Source organism: Nerophis ophidion, linkage group LG02, assembly GCF_033978795.1.
Source record: "Nerophis ophidion isolate RoL-2023_Sa linkage group LG02, RoL_Noph_v1.0, whole genome shotgun sequence".
NCBI lineage: Eukaryota > Metazoa > Chordata > Actinopteri > Syngnathiformes > Syngnathidae > Nerophis > Nerophis ophidion.
In genome coordinates, this window is record NC_084612.1 from 17635266 (window position 1) to 17661660 (window position 26395).

General features: G+C 40.9%; 1 protein-coding gene across 2 annotated transcripts in view; it reads left to right on the top strand.

Annotated features, from left to right (window-relative positions):
• The first annotated feature begins 374 nt into the window (after positions 1-374).
• The window catches only part of znf710b (zinc finger protein 710b), a 33508-nt gene continuing 7487 nt past the window's right edge, over positions 375-26395 (top strand). Inside the window, exons 1-4 of one of the 2 annotated variants that reach the window (XM_061878389.1) lie at positions 375-602; positions 20934-22499; positions 25860-26051; positions 26122-26293. In XM_061878389.1, the coding sequence (XP_061734373.1) occupies positions 465-602; positions 20934-22499; positions 25860-26051; positions 26122-26293 (2068 nt within the window). In that variant the 5' untranslated portion in view covers positions 375-464. Of the gene's footprint in view, positions 603-19038; positions 19099-20933; positions 22500-25859; positions 26052-26121; positions 26294-26395 lie in introns of those variants that run through there. The other variant, XM_061878395.1, reaches the window with a different exon arrangement.

Consider the following 26395-nt stretch of genomic DNA (forward strand, 5'->3'; position numbering starts at 1 on the left):
GAAATCTTTAACATCAATATTTATGGAACATGTCCACAAAAAATCTAGCTGTCAACACTAAATACTGCATTGTTGTATATTTTTTAATAGTTTATGAACTTACATTCATATTTTGTTGAAGTATTATTCAATAAATATATTTATAGAGGACTTTTTAAATTGTTGCTATTTTTAGAATATTTAAAAAAAATCTCACGTACCCCTTGGCATACCTTCAAGTACCCCCAGTGGTACGCGTACCCCCTTTTGAGAACCGCTGAGGTAATCGATAAAACCAAAGGCCACAAGAGCACAATAGCGCCACCTATTGGAGCGAGGGACGTCCAAATGGTAAACATCACCAACAATTTAACGTTTATTAAACACTAAAAACGAAGCCAGAGTTAAAGTGCTTAAAATCCCATATTGATGGTAACTTGAGTTGTACTTATGATATAGTGACAGCACGTTTGAAAAATGGCGGCATGAGGAGCTCGCTATTCATTCACGTCAGCACCCCCCGCCCCCTCCCTCCATCCTGCCGTCACACAACGGCTGCCGTCGTTTCCAACCGCTTCTCCTTATTTCGTCTCGTCGCCACCATAAACTCGTTTTGGAACCAGGTGAGCCATGTTTACAATCTATCTGGCGTTCGTTCTAATGTTCTGCTAGGTTCTAAGAGTTCGCCTCATACTTACATTCTAACCCCAGTGGTTAGCTGGCATCTTCTTTACCGTTTATGTTCCATGGAGGTTTACAACTATAGCGAAAATGTCGCCTGCTTTGTTTTGTTTGTTTATTTGACGTTCGCCCATGCCAATGGCTGATGGCGTCCGTAGAGGTGGGGGACCGGGTGGACGACAAGCCAGCCGCCACCCGGTCGACCAGGCCACACTAGCCCGGCTCTGCCCATCCCTGCACGGGGATGCCAGGCACAAAGGCCCGTCATCTTTTAAGTTCTTATTCACACATTCATTTTCATAAATTAGTTGATTATAACTGTACCGTTGTCATTGCAAACTATGACTTGTCACTGCCGGGGTAGAATATTTATTTTTGTGTACTTGACAATTGACTTTGACACCTCGGGGACATACTTCCTGGAAAACGGTATTATAATATTTATGCACATTATTTCCAAATTACACTGCTGTGAAAACCATGCAACACTGAATGCATCAGTCAGACATGCTAAGTCACAACAACAATGGAGCAGACTGAGGGCAAAGTAGCGACTGTGGAGTGCAGTGTCCAAAGCTATATCGCAAGCTAATGTTAGCATGTGTGTTTATTTTGGTCATTTCCAGCTGTGAATCAGTGCTACATTCGGCAGCAATTGTTTATTTAGTCTTTTGATGAAAATGTCTCATCTAAATTGATTTAGTTTTTCTAGGTTTAGACAAGGGGCTTGTTGGTCTAGTTCAGGGGTGGGCAACCCAAAATGTTGAAAGAGCCAAATTGGACCAAAAATACAAAAACAAATCTGTCTGGAGCCGCAAAAAAATTAAAAGCCATATTACATACAGATAGTGTGTCATGAGATATAAATTGAATTATGAGGACTTAAAGGCCTACTGAAAACCACTAGTACCCACCACGCAGTCTGATAGTTTATATATCAATGATAAAATATTAACATTGCAACACATGCCAATACGGCCTTTTTAGTTTACTAAATTGCAATTTTAAATTTCCCTGGAGTTTTTTCTTGAAAACGTCGTGTAATGATGACGTGTTCGCTTGACGTCACGGGTTTTTAGGAAATATGAGCGCTGCGCACACACACAGCTAAAAGTCGTCTGCTTTAACTGTATAATTACACAATATTTTGGAGATCTGTGTTGCTAAATCCTTTGCAATTGGTTCAATTAATATTGGAGAAGTCAAAGTAGAAAGATGCAGTTGGGAAGCTTTAGCCTTTAGCCACACAAACACACGGTGATTCCTTGTTTAAAATTCACGGAGGTGAAACTTTACTATGGATCACAGCGAACATGGATCCCGACCGAATGTCAACCGGCAGGTTTTGGTGAGAAAATTGTTGTAAAAAGTCGCTTCCTACCGGAGATCAGCTTAGCTTGTGCCGCCCATAAAGCTGCCGTCGACTCTCCTGAGACACTGCGCGTCAACACACGCGGGCATGCACCCTTCCGACTATCAGGTACTGTTAAACTCACTAAAACACTAGCAACACAATAGAAATATAAGGGATTTCCCAGAATTATCCTAGTAAATGTGTCTAAAAACATCTGAATCCGTCCCATTGCAATCGCATTATTTTTTTTTTTTCTAGTCCGTCGCTATCAATATCCTCAAACACAAATCTTTCATCCTCGCTCAAATTAATGGGGAAATTGTCATTTTCTCGGTCCAAATAGCTGTTTTTGTTGGAGGCTCCCATTAAAAACAATGTGAAGATGTGAGGAGCCATCAACATGTGACGTCATCGTCTGCGACTTCTGGTAGAGGCAGGGCTTTTCTGTTAGCACTAAAAGTTGCGAACTTTTATCGTGGATGTTCTCTATTAAATCCTTTTAGCAAAAATATGGCAATATCGCAAAATGATCAAGTATGACACATAGAATGGACCTGCTATCCCCGTTTAAATAAGAAAATCTAATTTCAGTAGGCCTTTAAAGGAAACTAAATGAGCTGAAATATAGCTACAAATGAGGCATAGTAATGCAATATGTACATACAGCTAGCCTAAATATCATGTTAGCATCGATTAGCTTACAGTCATGCAGTGACCAAATATGTCTGATTAGCACACTCCACACAAGTAAATAACATCAACAAAACTCTCTTTAGTGCATACATGCACAAAGTTATAAGTTTGGTGGACAAAATGAGACAGAAAAAGAAGTGGCATAAAACCCATGCATGTAAACAAACTAGGGTGAGTTCAAGGACCGCCAAAAATAGTAGGACAAAATGGCGCTCGCCAAATACTCGAATCAGTGAAGCATGCTTAATAGAAACAGTGTGTTTTTATAGCAATTAGGGGGTTTGTGTCATGTTTGTCCTCCTACAGAAACCAAATTAAAACAAAAATATGTTTTTTCCCCTCATCATTTCCATTTTTCATATAGTTTTGAAAAAGCGCCAGAGAGCCACTAGGGCAGCGCTAAAGAGCAGCATGCAGCTCCGGAGCCGCGGGTTGCCGACCCCTGGTCTAGTCGTATGATTCTTGCTTAGGGTAAGAGAGGTCCCGGGTTCAATTCCCGGACAAGCCTTTGTGTTCATGAGGTGGCGACTTGTCCAGGGTGTACGCCGCCTTCCGTCCGATTGTAGCTGAGATAGGCGCCAGCGCCCCCCGCGACTCCTAAGGGAATAAGCGATAGGATATGGATAGTTTTAGACAATAGAATTATTACACATTTTAATGATAATAATAATGATAAAAATAATGGATTAGAATAAAAGTTGATTGGCAACACTAAATTGGCCCTGGTGTGTGAATGTGAATGTGAATGTGAATTTTGTCTGTCCATCTGTGTTGGCCCTGTGATGAGATAGCGACTTATCCAGGGTGTAGCCTGCCTTCCGCCCGAATGCAGCTGAGATAGGCTCCAGCGACCCCAAAAGGGACAAGCGGTAGAAAATGGATGGATTACTGCTGTTACATAGTAATAGCAGTGTTACTATGTAACACTGATGTGTAACAGCAGTATTACTATGTAACACTGATGTGGATGCTCCAAGCACACTACACACACTTGGCCCTCCTGCCACATGTAGCTGTGTTACATAGGTACTGTTGTACACACTGTTTGTGTGTGTTTACTTTTTCATTGTTCAATCAACATTTAATGTACCTTGTATGGATATTTAATAGCGACTTGATGCTAGTAATACTGGTCCATATTGACATCCAAAGCGAAGACATTCAAATGAACAAACATTAAAAAGAGTGAGGGAGAATGACATGTTTATGTATATTTATAATCAGCATGTGTGAATGTAGCCACGCTAAGAGGTTTAGAATTGCTAATGATAGCGTAAGGCAGGGTTAAAAAAAAAAAAAAGGAATAAAAGAGGTTGTTGATTCTGGAAGCAGACAGAGTGATGTGTCGGGCCTCTGGGTTCTAACCATGTTAACACCTTCTACTTTTTAATGTTCTTTGAAACTGGTGTAATATGCCATAAAGGTCGCTGCAGCATAAATAAAGAATTGCCTGTCTTCTCAGTCTGGTAATTTAAACCTTGTAGGCATGGTGGAGATATTTATAAAACAATCTTGACTTCCTCCATATTTCCTCCAAACGAGCCGTTAGGAATTAGCCAATTTGCGTGCACCCCTACTTAAACAAGTTGAAAAACGTATTCAGGTGTTACTATTTAGTGGTCAATTGTACGGAATATGTACTGAACTGTGCAATTTACTAATAAAAGTTTCAATCAATGGTTATACTTGTATAGCGCTTTTCTACCTTCAAGGTACTCAAAGCGCTTTGACACTATTTCCACATTCACTCATACACACACACATTCACTCACTCATGGCGGGAGCTGCCATGCAAGGCCCTAACCACGAACCATCAGGAGCAAGGGTGAAGTGTCTTGCTCAAGAACACAACAGATGTGACGAGGTTGGTAGAAGGTGGGGATTGAACCAGGAACCCTCAGGTTGCTGGCACGGCCACTCTCCCAACTTGGCCACGCCGTCCCCTCAATAAATCAAAACGTTTTCCAACGTACGACGTCAACATATAGCTCCGTATACACTCGAGGTTTACCCAAAGAGCTTTGCGCGAATCCGTCATTATAGTGAAAAAGTACCCCCCCCCCCCCCCCTCCCCACCTGTCCCCTTGTTGTGGGTCAGACTGGGTTGTACATGCACATGCATCCTACGTTGTTGCCATTTATAAAACAAAGTAGGGTATAGTTCTAACTTATATCTCTCAGTAGGCTGTGTACAAAAATTCCCAAAATTACAACTTAGCTGACTGGGAGAAGACACGGTGGAAGTGGAGGCAAGTAAATAAAAACACCCACCAAACGGCGTATCCTGAAGAGACATTTAGAAAGTGGTTTAAAAATGGTCTGTAAAACATAATCTATGCATATTTTTAACCAAAGAACAACCCTTACATGTTATGTAGAACACAAGGAACTGTTTTAAATATAGAATAAAAAATATTACTACGACCCCTTTTGAATAACAGCCAGGTAACTGGTTACAAAGCAACAGGGTCATTACCTTAGGTGCTAATTGATAGGCCGAGCACCAAGTTAATGTGAGATAATGGTCAGATAACAGATTAAGAAACTACAAACCAACAAACCATCTTACAAGCTCTCAACCACCAGTCTGCAAGTCTAAACAACAGTTAGCTAACAGGCTAAGGATCAACCTTATAACAACTTTAAACAACTTGCTAACAGCTTCCAGGTTAACCAACAGCAGGATAACTGGTCAACTACCAGTGTTGTAACTTGGAATCATTAGTTGACAGGCTTAGGAGCACACAGCCAACAAGTTTAACAACCAGTTAACAACTGTTAACCAAAGGTGGGAATCTTTAGGCACCTCACGATTTGATTACAATTCAAATTTCAATTTAAAAATAGATTATTGATGCATCTTTAATTTATGTACATTGATGCAGATTTACATTTATTTTTGTTTCACTAAAAAGTGTTTCTTACTTGCAACTTTTAAAAACAGTGCATTTGTAATAACAAATTCCCATAACATTTATTATATTAATGAAAATGTGTGCTAAACTGCAACAGGTGCCCTATAATAAAGTAGTTGATCAAATCTCTTGGTGAGGTTGTTTGCTGCAGTCAGCCACATTTTACAACTGTCTGCATTACTTTATTTACAATAAATAAATCGATTATCGATTATTGACGTTAGGGCTGCGCGATATATCGATATACTCAATATATCGCGGTTTTGTCTCTGTGCGGTATAGAACATGACTACATCGTGATATTTGAGTGTACGTTTTCACGCAGTTGTTTTTAGCTGCGGGCATTCAACTGCATGCGTCTCTTCCTCTTTCTTGTCTCTCCTTCTCACAAAGACTCAAAAGAAGCGCACCTTCTTACATACGTCATGCGTGCAACGTCACACGCCGTACAAGAGCAGAGATAGCAGCATGGGTAACGTTAGCTGTGATGCAAGCGAAGCCGTGCGAGTGGTAATACGAGAGAAAGAAGGTGCTAATCTGGTAACAAATGAAGGAAGAATTAATTCCCAAGAAAAACAGCAGGGGGTCCATCGTCTGGCGGTGGTTCGGCTTCAAGCGGGAAGATGTCGAATAGACAACTTTAATTTGGCAAGTGTGGGGCACAAGCGTTGCTACCAGAAGTAGCATTACTGCTAATATGTAGCATCATTTGAAAAGTCACCCGCTATTAATTGTTTAATAAATACAGTTTTGGTCAATTGACTTAGTTGTGATTTCCTTCTCTGCATGACAGTTTAAAATGAGTATATATAAATGCAGTATGAAGAAGAATGTTTTAATGTAGACACATAGAATCATCATACTGGTGTGATTAAATGTATCAAGTGTTAATTCAAGGCAAGGCAAAATATTGAGATATATATATATATTGTGTATCGTGATATGGCCTAAAAATATCGAGATATTAAAAAAAGGCCATATCGCCCAGCCCTAATTGACGTTTACTAATCGATTTTTATAATCGTCCATGTCCGAATTGCAATGCATCAAAAAATCGATTTCCCCCACCTTCAGTTAACACACTTACCAGCTAGCTAACCATCAGCAAAGTAACATGCTAACCAGTGTCGCTGGCTATAAAAAAGCAGCTAATGGACTGAACCAAACAAGTATCGACAAGTTATAAATAAATTATTTTACCTGTCAGTTCTCTGACGCCAAAATATTAGCGGTGTTAAACATGCTACAAATGCTATTTTGTTCTGTCGATGCATTAGTCCTGGTTAGACAGGATCAGTAACAAACACCATTCAGCGTTCTCTAGCCTTTGCTCACTTAACCCAATTTGTTCTCTCTTCAATGTAATTTTAGCTTGTGTGTGTGTGTGTTTTAACACATTTGTCACCATCACCAACCCATCATCTCTCACGCTGTCTGTTTCTATCACCAGTGGAAACACTCGCTGGAGCTGTACACATTTTGCTTTGTAGTCTTGATTGGCACTTGTTAAAATAATATAGTCCCATTTGGTTGAAACATGGCAAAACATTATTATTTGTGGTTTATGTGTTTGTGTTAGCAGGATAAAGCAAAAAACAGTGTTTACTGACTTGTCTCTTGAACAAGCGGTCAACTTCTGAATCCATTTAAATACTGCTATATAAAAAAGGGGGGTTTACTCTTCTATTACTTTGGTAATTACAAACTTGGTAACCACTTTGTATTTAGCATTATTGCCTCTTGAAAGGACTTATCAGTAAACAGAATGGTAATGTGTGTAGGGCTGCAACTAACGACTATTTTGATAGTCTACTGGTCATCGACTATCTTAACGATGAGTAAATGAATCAAATGATATATATATATATATATATATATATATATATATATATATATATATATATATATATATATATACACACATATACATACACATATACATACACATATACAGTACATACAGTCGTGGTCAAAACACTTGTGAAGGACATAATGTCACGGCTGTCTTGAGTATCCAATAATTTCTAAAACTCTTATTTTTTTGTGATAGTCATTGGATCACATACTTCTTTGTCACAATAAACGTTCATGAAGTTTGGTTCTTTTATTAATTTATTATGGGTCCACTGTAAAAGTATACCGTATTTTTCGGAGTATAAGTCGCTCCGGAGTATAAGTCGCACCTACCAAAAATGCATAATAAAGAAGGGAAAAAAAAACATATAAGTCGCATTGGAGTGTAGGTCGCATTTTTGGGGGAAATTTATTTGATAAAACCTAACACCAAGTATAGACATTTGAAAGGCAATTTAAAATAAATGAAGAATAGTGAACAACAGGCTGAATAAGTGTACGTTATATGACGCATAAATAACCAACTGAGAACTTGCCTGGTATGTTAAGTTAACATATTATGGTAAGAGTCATTCAAATAACTATAACATATAAAACATGCTATACGTTTACCAAACCATCTGTCACTCCTAATCGATAAATCCGATGAAATCTTATATATCTAGTCTCTTACGTGAATGAGCTAAATAATATTATTTGATATTTTACGGTAATAAATGATAAATGATAAATGGGTTGTACTTGTATAGCGCTTTTCTACCTTCAAGGTACTCAAAGCGCTTTGACACTACTTCCACATTTACCCATTCACACACACATTCACACACTGATGGAGGGAGTTGCCATGCAAGGTGCCAACCAGCACCCATCAGGAGCAAGGGTGAAGTGTCTTGCTCAGGACACAACGGACGTGACGAGGTCGGTTCTAGGTGGGATTTGAACCAGTGACCCTCGGGTTGCGCACGGCCACTCTTCCACTGCGCCACGCCGTCCCGTAATGTGTTAATAATTTCACACATAAGTCGCTCCTGAGTATAAGTCGCACCCTGGCCAAAACTATGAAAATAAAATGCGGCTTATAGTCCGAAAAATACGGTACATACATCGAAAACATAAATTATCAATTTTGGTGATCAAATGGCAAGGCCTGTTAACTTCATGTGAGTGATTATGATTGACTTTTTGAATGATTGATTGAAACTTTTATTAGTAGATTGCACAGTACAGTACATATTCCGTACAATTGACCACTAAATGGTAAACCCGAATAAGTTTTCCAACTTGTTTAAGTATGGGTCCACGTTAATCAATTCCATCCATCCATCCATTCACTACCGCTTATTCCCTTTGGGATCGCGGGGGGAGCTGGTGCCTATCTGAGCTACAGTACAGTACATATTCCGTTCAATTGACCACTAAATGGTAAAACCCGAATAAGTTTTCCAACTTGTTTAAGTTGGGGTCCACGTTAATCAATTCCATCCATCCATCCATTCACTACCGCTTATTCCCTTTGTGGTCGCGGGGTGAGCTGGTGCTTATCTGAACTCCAATTGGGCAGAAGGCGGTGTACACCCTGGACAAGTCGCTACCTCATCGCAGGGCCAACACAGATAGACAGACAACATTCACACTCACATTCACACACTCGGGACAATTTAGTGTTGCCAATCAACCTATCCCCAGGTGCATGTTTTTGGAAGTGCGAGGAAGCTGGAGTAACCGGAGGGAACCTGCGCAGTCACGGGGGGGACATGCAAACTCCACACAGAAAGATCCCGAGCCCGGTATTGAACCCAGGACTACTCAGGACCTTCGTATTGTGAGGCAGACGCACTAACCCCTCTCCTCCACCGTGCTGCCCTGTTAATCAATTCATGGTACAAATATATACTATCAGAATAATACAGTCATCACACAAGTTTATCATCAGAGAATGTAAATTGAATTATTTACATTATTTACAATCTGGGGGGTGAGATGAGGAGGGGCTTGGGGCGGGGGGTTGGGTTGGGTTGCTATCAGCCTACTTCAGTCATCAACAATTATATCATCTGAGAAATGGACATTGTAACAGTGTAGGTCTCACTTTTTAGGATATGCACAGTGAGCGGTGAACATAGTGAGCTCAGAAAGCATAAGAACAAGTATATGCATGTGATTATTTACATTTTATTATTTGCAATCCGCGGAGGTTGTAGCTGCCTATAGGTGTTCTTTTAGTGCAGTTTTGAAGGAGTATAGAGATGGACATTGTTTTACACCTGTTGTGAGTGCTATCCATATTGATGTGGCATAGAAGGAGAATGAGTTAAGACATTTGTTAGTTCAGAATCTGGGTTTGACGTGGTTTGTGGAGCTCCCCCTGGTGTTGTGGTTATGGCGGTCATTTACGTTCTGGAAGTAGTTTGACATGTACTTCAGTATCAGTGAGGTGTAGCGAATTTTTATAGACAACGCTCAGTCGAAGTTGTTTTATTCTGTCCTCCACCCTGAGCCAGCCCATTTTGGACAAGTGGGTAGGAGTGAGGTGTGATCTGAGGTGGAGGTCTAGAAGTAACCTGACTAGGTTATTCTGGGATGTTTGGAGTCTTGATTTGAGGGTTCTGGAGATGCTGGGGGTACCAGGAGGTGTATGCGTAGTTGAAAAAGTGGTTGAATGAGAGTTCCCACTAAAATCGTCATGGTGCTTTTGTTGACCAGAGAGGAGATTCTGTAGAGACATCTTGTTTGTTGGTTGACCTTTTTGATTACCTTGGTTGACATTTTATCACAGGAAAGATTGGCCTCTAAAATGGAACCGAGGTAGGTGACCTCATCTTTCCTGGTGATAACAATGTCACCCACTTTAATAGTGAAGTCACTGACTTTCTTAGGGTTGATTTGGGACCCTAATAGGATGGAGTCCGTTTTACCTAAGTGTATGGATAGCTTATTGTCAGCGAGCCAGGTGCAAATTCTACAAAGTTCAGCACTAAGGATTTTTTTCACCTGTGATTTGTCCTTGCCGGATACCAGCAGGGCCGAGTCATCCGCAAACAGGAACACTTAACAGTCTGACGACACCTGTTGACTTCTCTGAGCCCATTTAAAAAGGGCTCATGTGATGCAGTCATTAGACTCGGTTACAAACGAAACAATGGGAAAGTCAAAGGAACTCAGCACAGATCTGAAAAAACGAATCATTGACTTGAACAACTCAGGAAGGCAACTTGGAGCCATATTAAAGCAGCTTAAGGTCCCAAGAGCAACTGTGTTGGGCATTGTGGCCAAACAGCTTCCTCCAGAAGGTCTTATCTCTGTCCATGTGATGTCAGATGAAACAAAAATTGATCTGAAAAGGTGAGGCCTTTAATCCCAGGAACACCAACCTATCGTCAAGCATGGTGGTGGTGGTAGTATTATGCTCTGGGCCTGTTTTGCTGCCAATGGAACTAATGCTTTACCAAGAGTAAATAGGAAAATTAAATAGAAGGATTACCTCCAAATTCTTCAGGACAACCTAAAATCATCAGCCCGGAGGTTGGGTCTTGGGCATAGTTTGGTGTTCCAACAGGACAATGACCCCTGACACACGTCAAAAGTTGTAAAGGAATGGCTAAATCAGGCTAGAACTAAGGTTTTGGAATGTCTTAAACTTATGGACAATGCTAAAGAAACAAGTCCATGTCAGAAAACCAACAAATTTAGCTGAACTGCACCAATTTTGTCAAGAAAAGTGGTCAAAAACTCAACCAAAAGCTTGCCAGAAGCTTGTGGATAGCTACCAAAAGCACCTTATTGCAGTGAAACATTGCTGAATGTATACTTTTGACCCAGCAGATAAGTAGCGGCTTAGAGTCCCCAAAATATGGTAATTTATTAGCACATTTAACCATACCAGTGCATCCCAAATATTTTCTATTACGCCCCCTGGGGAGGAGAAAATATTTTTGAAGTGTCTATCGTAGGAAAAAAAACCCCAGAGATTTATTTAAGAAGTTAGCTAAGGCAATGTAAAATGCCATCTTAATTCGGACTCCCAAACGAAATACAAATGAAATCAATCAATGAATGTTTATTTATATAGCCCTAAATCACAAGTGTCTCAAAGGGCTGCACAACCACAACGACATCCTCGGAAGAACCCACATAAGGCCAAGGAAAACTCACACCCAGTGGGCAAAGAGAACTCACACCCAGTGGGACGTCAGTGACAATGATGACTATGAGAACCTTGGAGAGGACCACATATGTGGGCAACCCACGCCCCCATCAACCCCCACCCCCCATCCCCCCTCCCCCCCCAATGGACTTTATAAGCGGTAGGAAATGGATGGATGGATGGATGGACTTTATTGTCATTATATATGCATATAACGAGATTAAGGACTCCATCTTAAGGTGCAGTAGTGGTAACTAATATGGGGTCAAAATAAATAACGCAAGAGGTAATAAAGGAAAAACTAACATTTGAAATAAACAGACTACTATCCAGTAAAAATAATAAGCAATCCTGTACAATATACAAAACACTATAGAAATACACATAAATACAAACCTCTCCTTGACAAGTTTCCCAGGAAGTGGGTCAGGTAAACACGTTGTTTGTTTTGTCACATTTACACGTCGCAGGAGTTACTCTAGTGTTATTTCAACAAAAGAGAGACTATTTTGGAGGGCAATATCTGTCGTGTATACATTCGTATCTGTGTTAATAGAACCTAGTTGTAGCTGGGACACGTTGTCTTTAATCTTCTTTCTAATTAGTTACATTTACTTATTAAAGTAATTCATAAAGTCATCTGCCAAATGGGTGGAGCTATTAGGTCCCTCGTTGGCTTAATGATGCTACTTATAGCATCTATGCATATGCCAATTATCAATAAACGTTAGTCCCTGTTCTCTACAAAAACTAGCCAGCCACTAATCTGCTATACCTCTCATCATTGCCCCTTGCAGGCAGGGGGGCCAGAGACAAGTACTCAATTCCTGGACTTCTTTCTAGCGAGATTACAAGTTCTAGCTATGTTCCGCTTTGTAATCTCTGACTGTTTCATCCTGGTGTCATTGAAGCCAATGTGTACAACTATGTTTGCATACCTAGTGGTGGAATTAGCCTGTCGTACGTGTTTACTAGGCCTGTCGCGAGTTAGCTCCCTAAGATTAGCTTCAATGTCAGGTGCTCTGGCCCCGGGAATACACTTGATTATGGTAAACTGTGTGTTTCGAGTGATAGAGTCCCCTATGACTAAGGGAATGGTGCCCGGTAGATTGGGGTATAGGACTAGCTAAAGGGCTAAATCTATTATGCGTCTCAACCGGTTCACCGTTGCTTGTAGGCCACTTAAAGCTGCGACAAACTGGGCTAGTCAGCTCGCTACAGCTTGTCCACAGCTTCTAAAGTTACGAAATTACTGCCTCTTAGTTGGTGGACACAGTCACCTAGTAGGGCCAACCTATCCATGAGAACGGTGTACGAAGAGCAGAGAGCCATACGCGCGTTGTTTCTTTTACCGAGTCGAGTTCTTACTGTCTTCAGTGAAGTGGTCGCAACATGTGGGTGCAAATTCTTTCAGACAGTCGCCGCCTTTGCCGCGCTAAGCTTTGTTAGTTTAGCAGCTATCTTGCTGAGAGAGGAGCAGTGAGACCGAGAGCGGGTGGTTTGCAAGTTAGATAAGACTACCAAGTATTTTTGGGAAGGAATAAAGAAAGCTGTAAAACAATTAAAAGCACTCAGATAGAAAGATAATACTTCGCTTTTCGCAACAGCGAGCAGTCACTGAAAACAGGAAACCAGAAACGATGGTCCAGAATAATACAAAACCTAATCTGGAACAGTGTCAGTCGTGGCTGGATTATCTTTTCCTTTAGATTTAAAACTAATTTCATGAATCGACAGAACCTTTTGAATTAACTCTTGAGACATTCAGAAGTTTGGTTTCCATGATTCTGCGTTCAAAAATTCCTTCAAAAAAACTCTTCCACCGGTGTTTCTTTGCATCGGATTTGAATCTGCTCCTATACATTCTTGGTAGAAGCATCATGTTCGTAGCGTAATTCAAGATAATTTCTTGATGCTGTCTGCTACTTAACATCAGCACAGCCTCTTGAGACGCAATATATGTAATTTTTCAATATTACAGTAGACATCGGTTAAAACAAGTGATAAGGATCTGCAATGCCTAGTGTGACATCATAGGTCAACCGTAAAAGCAATTCCTTCGTCCGCGCTGAAATGAAATAAGCGCCCCCCCAGTGTACGGGAGGCACACAGTGTATGACCAATAGTCGAATTAGAGAGATTGCATGGACACTTGAACTTTACACGCAGGTGTGAAAATACAAAAAAAAAAAAACTATTCGGGAAATCAGACTAATTTAGTGTGTGTTACAGGTGACACTTGTTCATGTCATCAGTGTGAAGAAAGGAGTGCAAACAATGTTCTTTCGATTCTCTTCATTTCCCTTCACTGCCGCCATGTTTTTGTCAGGCTTGGCTTTGTGCTCTCTTTATCCCTTCCTTGCTCGCTCTACCGTTTTTTTCTCCCTCCTTCCTCTTTCTGTTTTTCTCTCTTCGGCTTTCCTCCCCTCCCCCCTTTTCTCCTCCCCAATCTACCCATTTTTTCTCTTCCCTTTGCTCTCCATTCCCTATCAACCCTTATTCCCCAATCTTTTCTCCCTTTTTCTCTTCCTATCTATCCTCCCTTCCCCCACTGCAGTCTCTCTCTCTCTCTCTCTCTTTCCCTTCTCTCCCCCTCTCTCTCGCTCTCTCTCCCTCAATCCCTTGTTCATTCCCTGCAATCATCTGTTCTCTTTTTTTCTCTTTGCTTCGTCTATTATGCCCCCATTTTGTCCTCTGCAGCCTCTCTGTCTTTCTCTTCCTTCTCTCCATGTTCTCTCTATCCTGTTGTTTACTGCACCTCCATGTGACATTTACAATAATACAAACTTTATTGGCAAGACAATGTTGATTAGTTTGAAATTGATGCATATTTGATTCCCCATTTAGCACTTCAATGACCCGCTGCATGTAAAAGCCTCGGTCTGTCATTGTGGTGTTGCTCAGTTTTTGCATCCACTCAACAAGTGGCAAGAAACACTAATGCATCTTCTCAGGCATGTAACCCATGTAAAAAAGGAAATTTGTCCAATACATGTTGCTGTTTTATGCTTGTAAAATGACTTAATTTTTTTTTTAAATTGCTACCTGTTGTGTTTTGTCTTTTATCAATTTTTTACATGCTACATATCTTAGCTGTGTACTTTTTGCCGTATTGTTTTTAGTATTTAGTAATGATTTTATTTTGTTAAAGCACAGACCAAGAGTAACAAACATAAACCATGAATGATTTATTACAATGTCAATAAAGCTTTCTATTCTATTATCTTTCCAATCCTGGATTATGGCACACTATATGTAATAAAACATATTTAACCATTTTATTAATGCAATAAGAAAAGCCCAGTGTTTTTATGAATTAGTTTTTATTTTAATCTTCTAAAATTGTTCTTTGAGTGTCATAAGAAATATATGTTTAATGTATCATAAGATTTTCTGTTGAAATGAAGCCAGTTATGACATTTGTTTGCGGTCCACTTTAGTTTGAAACGTATCAAAATACATTTTGGTACTGGTAATGGTACCAAAATATTGGTATAAGGACAATCCTAAAACATTCATGCATTATTATTTACTCATATTTTTACTTGTATTGATTTCATTGTGTATACAAACAAGTTTTAGTGTCAAAATTCGGCTGTTTGGAGTTTTTTCTCCACCAGAGTTTTTTTACACATTTGTGTCTTCTTTGAGTACATCTTGACACTTATTAAAAAGTTAGGTTTTTATATCCTATATTTTAAAATATTGACCAATTTCACAACTGCTAAATAACGTTTGATACACACACCTAACCTATATTGACTTTTAATCTACCGTGGTCACACCAGACCTTAGTAGCAACAAGTTTACTATGTTAATGTGAGAATTAATACTTGGCAAAATTACCATAATTCTTCAATAAAATTCAGAGAATCTAAGTATTTCCTGTGTTCGGCGATGTTACGCTGAGGCAAGTGAATGATATATTCAGCGATTAATAGGGGTAAATCACATGACTTTAAAACAGCATTGATTTCATTCATTCAGATCATCCACGACATCGTTGTACATGCTTTTTACATTGAATGATGTAAGAATTAAACGTCCATATATTGTGGTGTTGACACAATTTCATTGACATGTAAATCCATCCATTTTTTACCGCTTGTCCCTTCTGAGATGCGCTCCAGCACCCCCCGCATGTAAATCAGTAATTAAAAATAACTCACTGCGTTGTATTGCCCGTGAATAGTCAAAGCAGTTCACCACAGGTGTCATGTGTCAACACATTAAAACTATATCAACACCACCAAATAGCAGTGGTAAATTGTAGTAATTTGTTAGATCTGGAGCTTGAGAGTTACGAGTTCTTTTTATGTAGCATTATCTTCTAATTACATTCCAATAAGGCTAAACAAGCTGAAATGACCACAATCGCCCCCAAGTGCACAAAAGGCACACAACGTATGGCCAACAGTCACATTAGAGATGAAACATGGAAACCGGAACTTCTTATGTAGGTGTGAAAATAGAAGAAATCCAATGATAAGATAAAACAGACTAATTTAGTGCATTAAAATGTACTAACTGACACAAGAACTAACTTTTTACTTAACAAAATGTAGAATGCTAAGATGGCCAACACCAGCGAGCTAACATGACATGACGAACAGAGGCTCAGGCATAATAGTGTTGTTCTACTTTAATACTAAGTTACAATTGAGGCAGTACATTAATCAAAACTCATCAAATGCACACTTCAACCACTCCAAAATGTTCTTGTTGACCAGCTGTGAACAAGTCTCCAAAACAGATTGAGATTCAGTCTAAAGCTCCTGCCCACTTTTGTAATTTTTTCAAACAAAATGTTACTGAGATGTCTTTTTTCAATTATTTATGGGAATAAGCGGCAGAAAATGGATGGATGGATGTTGAGATCTTCTTGAGCCACTTAGTGAGTGCATTAATTTGCATATTGTTGGTAGAAAATGGATGGATGGATGTTTATTTTCTTTTTTTAACAAAGAAAATATCCAAATGTATCTTGAGTTGCAGGATTAGTAACAATAGAGTGCGTTAAGAACGATATATATTATGTTTTTCTTATACAGTCGTGGTCAAAACTTTACATACACTTGTAAAAAACATAATGTAATGGCTGTCTTGAGTTTCAAATAATTTCTGCAACTCTTATTTTTTTGTGATAGAGTGATTGGAGCACACACTTGTTGGTCACAAAAAAATTCATGAAGTTTGGTTCTTTTATGAATTTTTTTATGGGTCTACTGAAAATGTGACCAAATCTGCTGGGTCAAAAGTATGCATACCGCAATGTTAATATTTGATTACATGTCCCTTGGCAAGTTTCACTGCAATAAGGTGCTTTTGGTAGCCATCCACAAGCTTCTGGTTGAAGTCTTGACCACTCCTCTTGACAAAATCAGAATCAGCTTTATTGTCATTACGCAGGGTAACGAGATTGAGGCCATTCCATACAATGCGATGTGTGCATGCAAGAAAACAACGTACAAATATATTGTATAAAAAGATAAAAAATATAGAAGTGCAAACAAAGGTGTGGAAGAGAACAGTGTACACTCTATACTGTACACCCTATACACTGTACAAATGTGACTCTATACGCACTGTACAAATGTACACTCTATACAGTGGGCGAAATTAATATATACATGAATATCTACATGAAAAAAAACAGGGTGGTTGGTGGAATGGGTTATTGCAGTGGTCCCCAACCTTTTTGTATCCGCGGACCGGTCAACGCTTAATAATTTGTCCCGCGGCCCGGGGGGGTGTGCTTTTTTTTTCTTTTTTTTTTCTTCTTTGACATGAAAAAGGGACGTTTTTGTCATGAAAAAGGGAGTTTTTTGTGATTGGTGCACTATTTGTAAGTGTATATTGTGTTTTCTATGTTGATTTAATAAAAATAACAAAAAAAAATATATACAAAATTCTTCTGCGGCCCGGTACCAATCGGGCCACGGCCCGGTGGTTGGGGACCACTGGGTTATTGCACCGAAGAGAAGGCAGTTATGAGGGCTTATGGGGCAGTCCATTCAGGGTGGTTATGGCCCTGGGGAGGAAGCTGTTCTTTAGCCTGTTTGTCTTAGTTTTAATGCACCTGTAGCGCTTCCCAGAGGGCAGCAGGTGGAACAGGTCAGAGCCAGGGTGGGTGCTGTCCTTGATGATGGCACTGACTCTGTTGAGGCAGCAGGAGGTGTAGATGTCCATCAGAGAGGGGAGAGAGCTGCCAATGATCTTCTGAGCCGTCTTGGCCGGTGCAGTTCAGCTAAATTTGTTGGTTTTCGGACATGTACTTGTTTCTTGCATTGTCCAAAGTCAGGACTTTAGGAAGGCCATTCTAAAACCTTAATTCTAGCCTGATTTAGCCATCCCTTTACCACTTTTGACGTGTGTTTGGAGTCATTGTTGGAACACCCAACTGCGGCCAAGACCCAACCTCCAGGCTGATGATTTTAGGTTGTCCTGAAGAAATTGGAGGTAATCCTCCTTTTCCATTGTCCCGTTTACTCTCTGTAAAGCACCATTTGCAGCAAAACAGGCCCAGAGCATAATACTACCACCACCATGCTTGACGGTAGACTGTAGGTATGGTGTTCCTGGGATTAAAGGCCTCACATTTTTTCCCTCCAAACATTGCTGGGTATTGTGTCCAAATAGTTCTATTTTTGTTTCATCTGACCACAGAACTTTCCTCCAGAAGGTCTTTATCTTTGTCCATGTGATGTCAGATGAAACAAAAATTGGGCTGTTTGGCTACCATGTAAGAAGGAAGCCCTTGCTCCAGAAGCGACACCTTAAAGCTTGTCTAAAGTTTGCTGCTGATCACATGGACAAAGATAAGACTTTCTGGAGAAAAGTTCTGTGGTCAGTTGAAACAAAAATTGAGCTGTTTGTCGTATGTACAGTATTTTTCTGTGTGGCTTAGAGATGGTTTCCTTTGAAACCTCACTGGCAGGATAAACTTGCTTAGACCACAGTTTGCGCTGTCTCAATTTTATGTGTAATGCCAGTATAATGTCTTCATCTTTAGCCCTTATCATGTACTTCTTCTCTATTCAGCCCACCCACAACTATCTCTCAATGTTTTCCTCCAGTATTCACCCCCTGCTTCTCTCTCTCTGTCTCTCTCTCTCTCTCTCTCATCCTTCATTCGCTCATCCACCTGTCACTCAGTCACCAAGCATCTCTTGCTCTCTCATTCGTGCTATAGTCTGCACTCTCTTTCTCTCCTCTGATGCATGATGGATGCTCGGATGCCTCAGGAAGCAATAGAAAGAGAATACACAGATAGAAGGATTCAATTTATTTTTAAGGCATTAGGACAATAAATAATGCCCCAGACACATTTATTTGAGCTGCAATAGGATCAGACTGATAGCCCCGCCTCCCTCCATTCCCAGCGTATATATTGGAGAGCGAGCCTCGTCTTACTCGGCACTCAGCTCTGAAGGATGAGGTCCTTAAAGCACCTGAAGCCTCACAGCAGGAGGAGTGTGGTGAGTTTGCTGGCCATGGTGCTAATTATTAGTTTGCTGCGGCTATTTTTTACATGGTTGCTAACACAGTGTTGATGTTTGTTTAGTCATTTCTTCCTCTAGCTGTTTTTTTGTCATTTTCATTCTCACTGTCTCCACATATATTTCTTCCTCCTGTAGCCTGACATTCATCTTCTTCTATTCCCCTCCCCCTTCTTTCTTCTCAACTCTCTTCCGCTTTACCCATCCACCCATCCATTTTCTACCGCTTATTCCCTTTTGGGGTCGCGGGGGGCGCTGGCGCCTATCTCAGCTACAATCGGGCGGAAGGCGGGGTACACCCTGGACAAGTTGCCACCTCATCACGGCCAACACAGATAGACAGACAACATTCACACTCACATTCACACACTAGGGCCAATTCAGTGTTGCCAATCAACCTATCCCCAGGTGCATGTCTTTGGAAGTGGGAGGAAGCCGGAGTACCCGGAGGGAACCCACGCATTCACGGGGAGGACATGCAAACTCCACACAGAAAGATCCCGATCTTGGAATTGAACCCAGGACTGCAGGACCTTCGTATTGTGAGGCAGACGCACTAACCCCTCTTCCACCGTGAAGCCTTACCATTCCTTTTTTTTCTGTCTACTTCCTCCATCATTTCTTTTTCTCTCCATTCCTTCTTCCAGTCTGTTATTGTGTTTTAATAACACTCTGTCACTGGGTCACATGTTACATAAAGATTACAGAATAAGTCATCTACATAAACCTTAGTAGCCGGTACTATCGCCTAACAGGAAGCTGTTAATGAAGGTGCCGAAAGACCATGAATATATTTCAGAGAAAAAAATTGGTAAACAAAAATTTTTTTCATTAATATCAGTGTAAAAACAACTGATTACATTTTAATCAATACAGTATCAATTCCTGGGAGATGTTAATGTTGAGTACCAGTATCAATTTCCAATTTTCAGTAATTTAGTGGGTCCAACTGTGTGAATAAATGTTAATTAAAGGCTGATCTTTTCTGGCCATTTGTTGTCTTAAATTATTTCACTTGTGTGTCTCATTTGCAAGTACTTTACTGTATAATACAAGAGATTTTGCTGGCAGTTCCAATTAAATATTAGATGGCAGTAGTCTACAGTGTGTTGCCTTGGCCAGGAAGTAGTCATGTGGATGTGACAGTTTTTTCTTTGGTTGAGCCATAAAGTGTTTGAACTGTAAGTATTGTACATGTTACACACTAGCTGTTTGATTGTAACGTGCATCTTAGTTAAAGTTATAACGACCAAATTTGGAGGTGTTGAAATCGCCACGTAGAATTGGTAATGCTAATCATTAGCATGTCTATGGTAAAGTGAAGTGAAGTTAATTATATTTATATAGCGCTTTACATAGTGAAACCCAATAGCTAAGTTACATTTAAACCAGTGTGGGTGACACTGGGAGCAGGTGGGTAAAGTGTCTTGCCCAAGGACACAACGGCAGTGACTAGGATGGCGGAAGCGGGGATCGAACCTGCAACCCTCAAGTTGCGGGCACAGCCACTCTACCAACCGAGCTATACTGCCCACAATATCCAAAATCCAATATACATTAGCATCAAGCTAGCACATTTTGAAAAGTGGAGCCTAACTGCTTTTGAGTGCCTTCTTCTTGCTTTGTTGGTGTGGAAAATTGTTACATTATGAGAGTCTGGCTGAGTGCTTGACTGGTTGTTTCTTAGCTCCTGTACAGTTTTTTTTTTTGATGATTCTGCTTGATTGATCAACATTTTTACAAAATGTTAGATTTGTACTAATCTTGCTCTACATTTACTGAAGTACATGCCTCTTTGTCTTTTGTGTCTGCAGGAGGAGGCGAGCCGGCGCCTGGGTAGATGTGAGCCCAAGGTAATGGCCAGGCTGGTGGACACAGGCACACAAACAGATCCAGTCGTCGTGCTGTCCTTGGCCCAGGCCGCCGTGCTAGGTCTCATTTCCCAGAATGAAGTCTTCGGCGCTACTATCGCACCCAACGGCTTTTACACCGGCGAATCAAAAGAGTCTCCCGCACCGCCAGTAGACGGAGTGGACTACGAGTACGCGGACCAGCTCATAGGCGCCAACGGAGATTACCTCGGAGAAAACTTAACTGAAGAGGGACAGATGCAACCCAGCTGCAGCCAGAGGAGGTGGCAGCAGGGGCCTCCTCCACATCCCGATGTGAAGATGGTGTTGCCTGAGCGTCACGGGCCTCAAGCAGTTGATGGGACCATGTGTCACATCAAAGGGGAAGTGGTGAACTCTGGTATGAGCTCCTGTGTTCATATGCTCAACAATATGGCTCCCAGAGGGGGTTTAATTCAAGTGGACCCGGCCACCCTACGAGGGACCAACAAGAACTGTGCAGAATGTGAGCGTGAGGCCTCCAACCAGCAGCAAGCTAACACGCACGTCCACCCGCCTCCTACTCAGGTGCCCCACAGAGGAGGGGAGCACAGGGGACTGCAGGGCCAGCGCCCCCTCGGGGGTCATGGTCGAAGTGTCCGAGAGGATGAGGCGGAAGTTGATCACCAGGGGAACAATATGATGAAGCCGAGCCAACAAGATGAAGCCATCAGCAGCTACTTCCAAACCAGCGAAGTTGGCAGCTACGATTCGGGGGAAATCCCCATGGGAACTGAGTACGAAGACAGTAACCAGAACATGATGTGGACGGATGGGAGCGGGGTTGGGCAGCAGCAGCAGCCTCAGCAGCCGCAGCCCCCGAGAAGACACGGCGGCCGCAGGGTGGACAGACTCGACATCAACATCCAGATTGACGAGTCCTACTGCGTGGACGTGGGGGATGGTCTTAAGCGCTGGAAGTGCCGGATGTGCGACAAGTCGTACACGTCAAAGTACAACCTGGTCACGCATATTCTGGGCCACAACGGAATCAAACCGCACGCGTGCCCCCACTGCGGCAAGTTATTCAAGCAGCCCAGCCACCTCCAGACCCACCTGCTCACCCACCAGGGCACCCGGCCACACAAGTGCACCGTGTGTAAGAAGGGCTTCACGCAGACCAGCCACCTGAAACGCCACATGCTGCAGCACACCGACGTCAAGCCCTACAGCTGCCGCTTCTGCCGCCGCGGCTTCGCCTACCCCAGCGAGCTACGGGCGCACGAGGTCAAGCACGAGCGTGGCCGCTGCCACGTGTGCTCGCAGTGCGGCCTGGAGTTCCCCACGTACGCCCACCTCAAGCGTCATCAGGTCAGCCACCAGGGCCCTCACACCTTCCAGTGCACTGAGTGCAACAAGTCCTTTGCATACCGCAGTCAGCTCCAAAACCACCTGCTGAAGCATCAGAGCCCCAGACCTTACACCTGCTCACAGTGCGGATTGGAGTTTGTGCAACTGCACCATCTACGTCAGCACTCGCTCACACACAAGGTAACTATCTCAGAGCTTTACTGCCACCTGCAGGACTGGAGTGGAACATTGACTTTTCAAATGTTTTACTTGGGATTTGGAGTCGTCCTTAGTTTTTTGGGGTTATTTGTCCTTCGTTTTTCGGGGTTATTTGGGACCGGACACGAACGAGACAACACGTTGCTGCAAAGTAGGATTTTTTTATAATAGATAAAATATTTGCATAGAGAATTAAAAAAACTGTTAACACATACAGTTTTTAACAATATTAAAGCCCTCAAACATCCATATAGCTACTTTAACAATAGTTTTACGATTAGATTATAGTACAGTACTTATCAGTAGCCCGGAGGATCCTTCAAGTGGCATTGCTATGACCATCACCCGGCCATGTCGTTGAAATACTTAGTCACATCCTGGATAATTTCCCTAAGTTAAAACTGGCCTTTCATGAGTGAAACCACCGACGTGTTGTTCTGCAAAAACTTGGTCAACATTACACTCACAGATACGATAGTTAGCTATGATGTTAGCATTCCATGTCAGTATTGTGTGACTGCGCTGACATTCTACATTGATCAAGCCAAAGCTGTGTTATCGAGGTTAAAGTTAAAGTGCATCAAAAGAGTTCATCACCACTTTGGCCGGGGCAGCAGTTAATAGCTGATAGCAGTCTGTTAGCCTGAGTTACCGCGCTGAATGTCCAATGCTAAGTCCAGCTGTCTTGTTAGATATCGCTCAATTCAAAGGCTCACCAATGTGGAGATGTGGTATAGATGAGGCAGAGGTTTAAAATGAATTATATCAAAAAGTTGTCTTGCTAAAAAGTTGTGAAGTTGAGATTGTTGTGGCAAAAATAGATAGCGCTGTATTGTGTTTAGTAGAGATCGCCCTTAACCCAAAACAGAAGTCATGCATAAATATTATTTGTTGACCCCTACACGATGATAATATCAGACAATGTAATCAGGAATGTGACGATATGAAAATTTCATATCAAGATTATCATGATAAAAATTACCATTATCGTCATCAGTATTGCAGTGTTGTTGAATGTGCTCAAAAAATACTTGCACACACACTGAAATCTTTTGACGAAGCTATATATTTTAAAATAACTAAATACATAGACAAATTGTTGAAAATACTATTTTGCGTGTTTTTTAGTATTTTATCTGTTTTAATGGATACCCTTTTATTGTTTTAAATATTTGTTTGTACAGTAGTACTTTAAAATGTTTATAAATGAAAAGTGCCTAACAAATAAAATCTATTAGTATTTCTGGCAGGCGTTGTGGAATTGTACTCTGTTCAGAGGACCTTGAACGCACTGTAAAAACACCTGTCTCGTATTCCTGAGTATAGAACGATCACTCTGTACTAAGAGAACACAACTTGTATATTTAATGTGCACAATTAAATATTTGAGTTGCTCAGAAAGTAATGTGTTTCTACAAGTTTAGATCGGTCTATGTTGTCTCTTGTTTTCATGTTGGCATATAAGCTGTCGAGGTGGTGCCAGTTAGTCTGTGAGTTTATTAAAGTGCAGTTATCAAACAGTTTTACGATATTTGAATTTAAAACGATAATACTAACCATCGGTAGGTTTACTGCGGTTATCCTTAATACTGTTTATTGTTACATTTTTAACTGTAATTCATAAATATAATTAATTTAACACTTAATTTAGGCCATATAAACAGCCCTTTTTAGTACCTTTTTCCGAAACCCTGCTACCCTTGTAAAGCTGCTGGAAATGTGATTTTTTTTCTCCGGAATGAATGAAGTATCTATCTGCAATATGCTTAGAAAAAAGACTTCTGCAATGTAGTGAAGCCATGACATTCGAAGCGTGATGTAGCAAGGGATGACTTTACATGGAATTCAATCTTTAGTTCCCACTTTGCAGGTGTATTTTTACACATCATGCAGGACGATGTTTTCAGGCTCATTTTGCCTTCAAAATCTTGGTCGCTTTCCATTTGCTGAAGTCTCACAGGATTTGGCAGCGTCAAACAAAATGATGGTTTGGGTTTTTTGGGAAGGCTAAAACTTCAATTGACGGTACACTTTCAAAAGGTTCTTTAACTTTAAAGGACAACTGTACTTTTTGGGGGGGGGGGGAATTTTATCTATCATTCATAATTATGTAAGACAAGAACACATTCTAACTCCTAAATAAACGCTAGCAAAACTTGGCTAACAATCAGAGCCGCTCAATTACGCTTATACATTACTTAAAACATTTTCCATCAACGTTTTTTTATACATGCTGTAAATATATACAGCATCCTGTAACAGCCACATTCATGATAACATGTAATATTTAAGCATACGGGCTGTATTTTATTTTACAGACGCATCACAACGTTCGCTTTTCTCTTAACAACAACACTTCTAATCATGGCAGACCTAATGAGAGGCATCAGAGACTACTTTAGGACTAATGATGATCCAGAACCTTATATTTTCGAGCCTCAATGTAAGGAGGATGAGCTTCAAGTTTTAGAAGCAGTGTTGTAAACAGATGCAGCAGTGAAACACAAAGTATAATGTAGCAGTAATGCTAAGTACTAAACAAGAAATACAAATCATGAACATAATAAACACTTACTGTAAAATATCTGCTCTCACTGGGATGCTGGCTCATGGAATGTTCATATCTTCCCGTTTAGATGAAGAATTAATCACAATCCACCCTAGATAAAAACAAAAAAAAGGTGGCCGCAAACTAGTGTTTTTTTACTGTCTTTCTTGCCATAAGTTGGATATCAAAGTTAACTAACTTCTCGGTTTATGGCAACCACGTTCTACTATCCAGGTGAGAGGTGTGATTTATAATCCAGAATTAACTTTCACCAGCTCGGAGGCGATGCAACAAATCACTGGTCCAGTATGTCAATATAGCATCATAAGCTAATTGGCTCTGTGTGATCACGATGCCACTAAAAATAGTTCATTTGTATTAGCTCTTATAATAAGAATATTGAAAATAATTGGTTAATATTCAGGTCACGACATGTAAATGGAGTATTGTTGGCAGTTTATGGATGTTTTTTAAGACTACTTCATGGACAGAATAGTGTACCCCTATTTGCTGCTTTGTTAGCCGCCTTGTATGTGCCATATTTCACGAGTTAAAATGCATAAAAATGTCTTACATAAGGATTGTGAATGATATGCAAAACTCCCCCAAAAGGTACAGTACCCCTTTTAAAAATGATAGCTGAAGATCTGACTTTATTTGCAAGCTCCTACCAATTGCAGGTGTTTTTAGCTTCTTCAGACAGCACCTCTGCTGGTTATATCCAGGTAGTGTTCCTTGTAATTTAAACCCTGCATGTTAAAAGTTGAGTTTTTGGGGTTGTTTGCATCTTGCAGGGCACAAAAGGCCACAAGTGTGAAGTATGTTCGCGCGAGTTCACACTGTCTGCCAACCTCAAGAGACACATGCTCATCCACAACAGCGTGCGGCCCTTCCAGTGTCACGTCTGCTTCAAGAGCTTCATCCAGAAACAGACACTAAAGACCCACATGATCGTCCACCTGCCCGTCAAGCCCTTCAAATGCAAGGCGAGTGCGAAAGGTCAGACGTCACTTCAGTAGACATACAGTAGATAATCATGTCCGCTGTTGTTTCCAGGTGTGTGGCAAATCTTTCAACAGAATGTACAACCTGCTGGGCCACATGCATCTGCACGCTGGCAGTAAGCCTTTCAAGTGCCCCTACTGCACTAGCAAGTTCAACCTGAAGGGCAACCTCAGCAGGCACATGAAGGTCAAACACGGGATGGATGTCTCCCCTGAAGGACGAGGTCTGTCTGCTAAAAACATCCAAAACTTCTGCATACACAAATTTCATATTGCAGTTGTAATAGTGAGGTTTTGTCTGCACACATGGCTCTTTTTTTAACTAG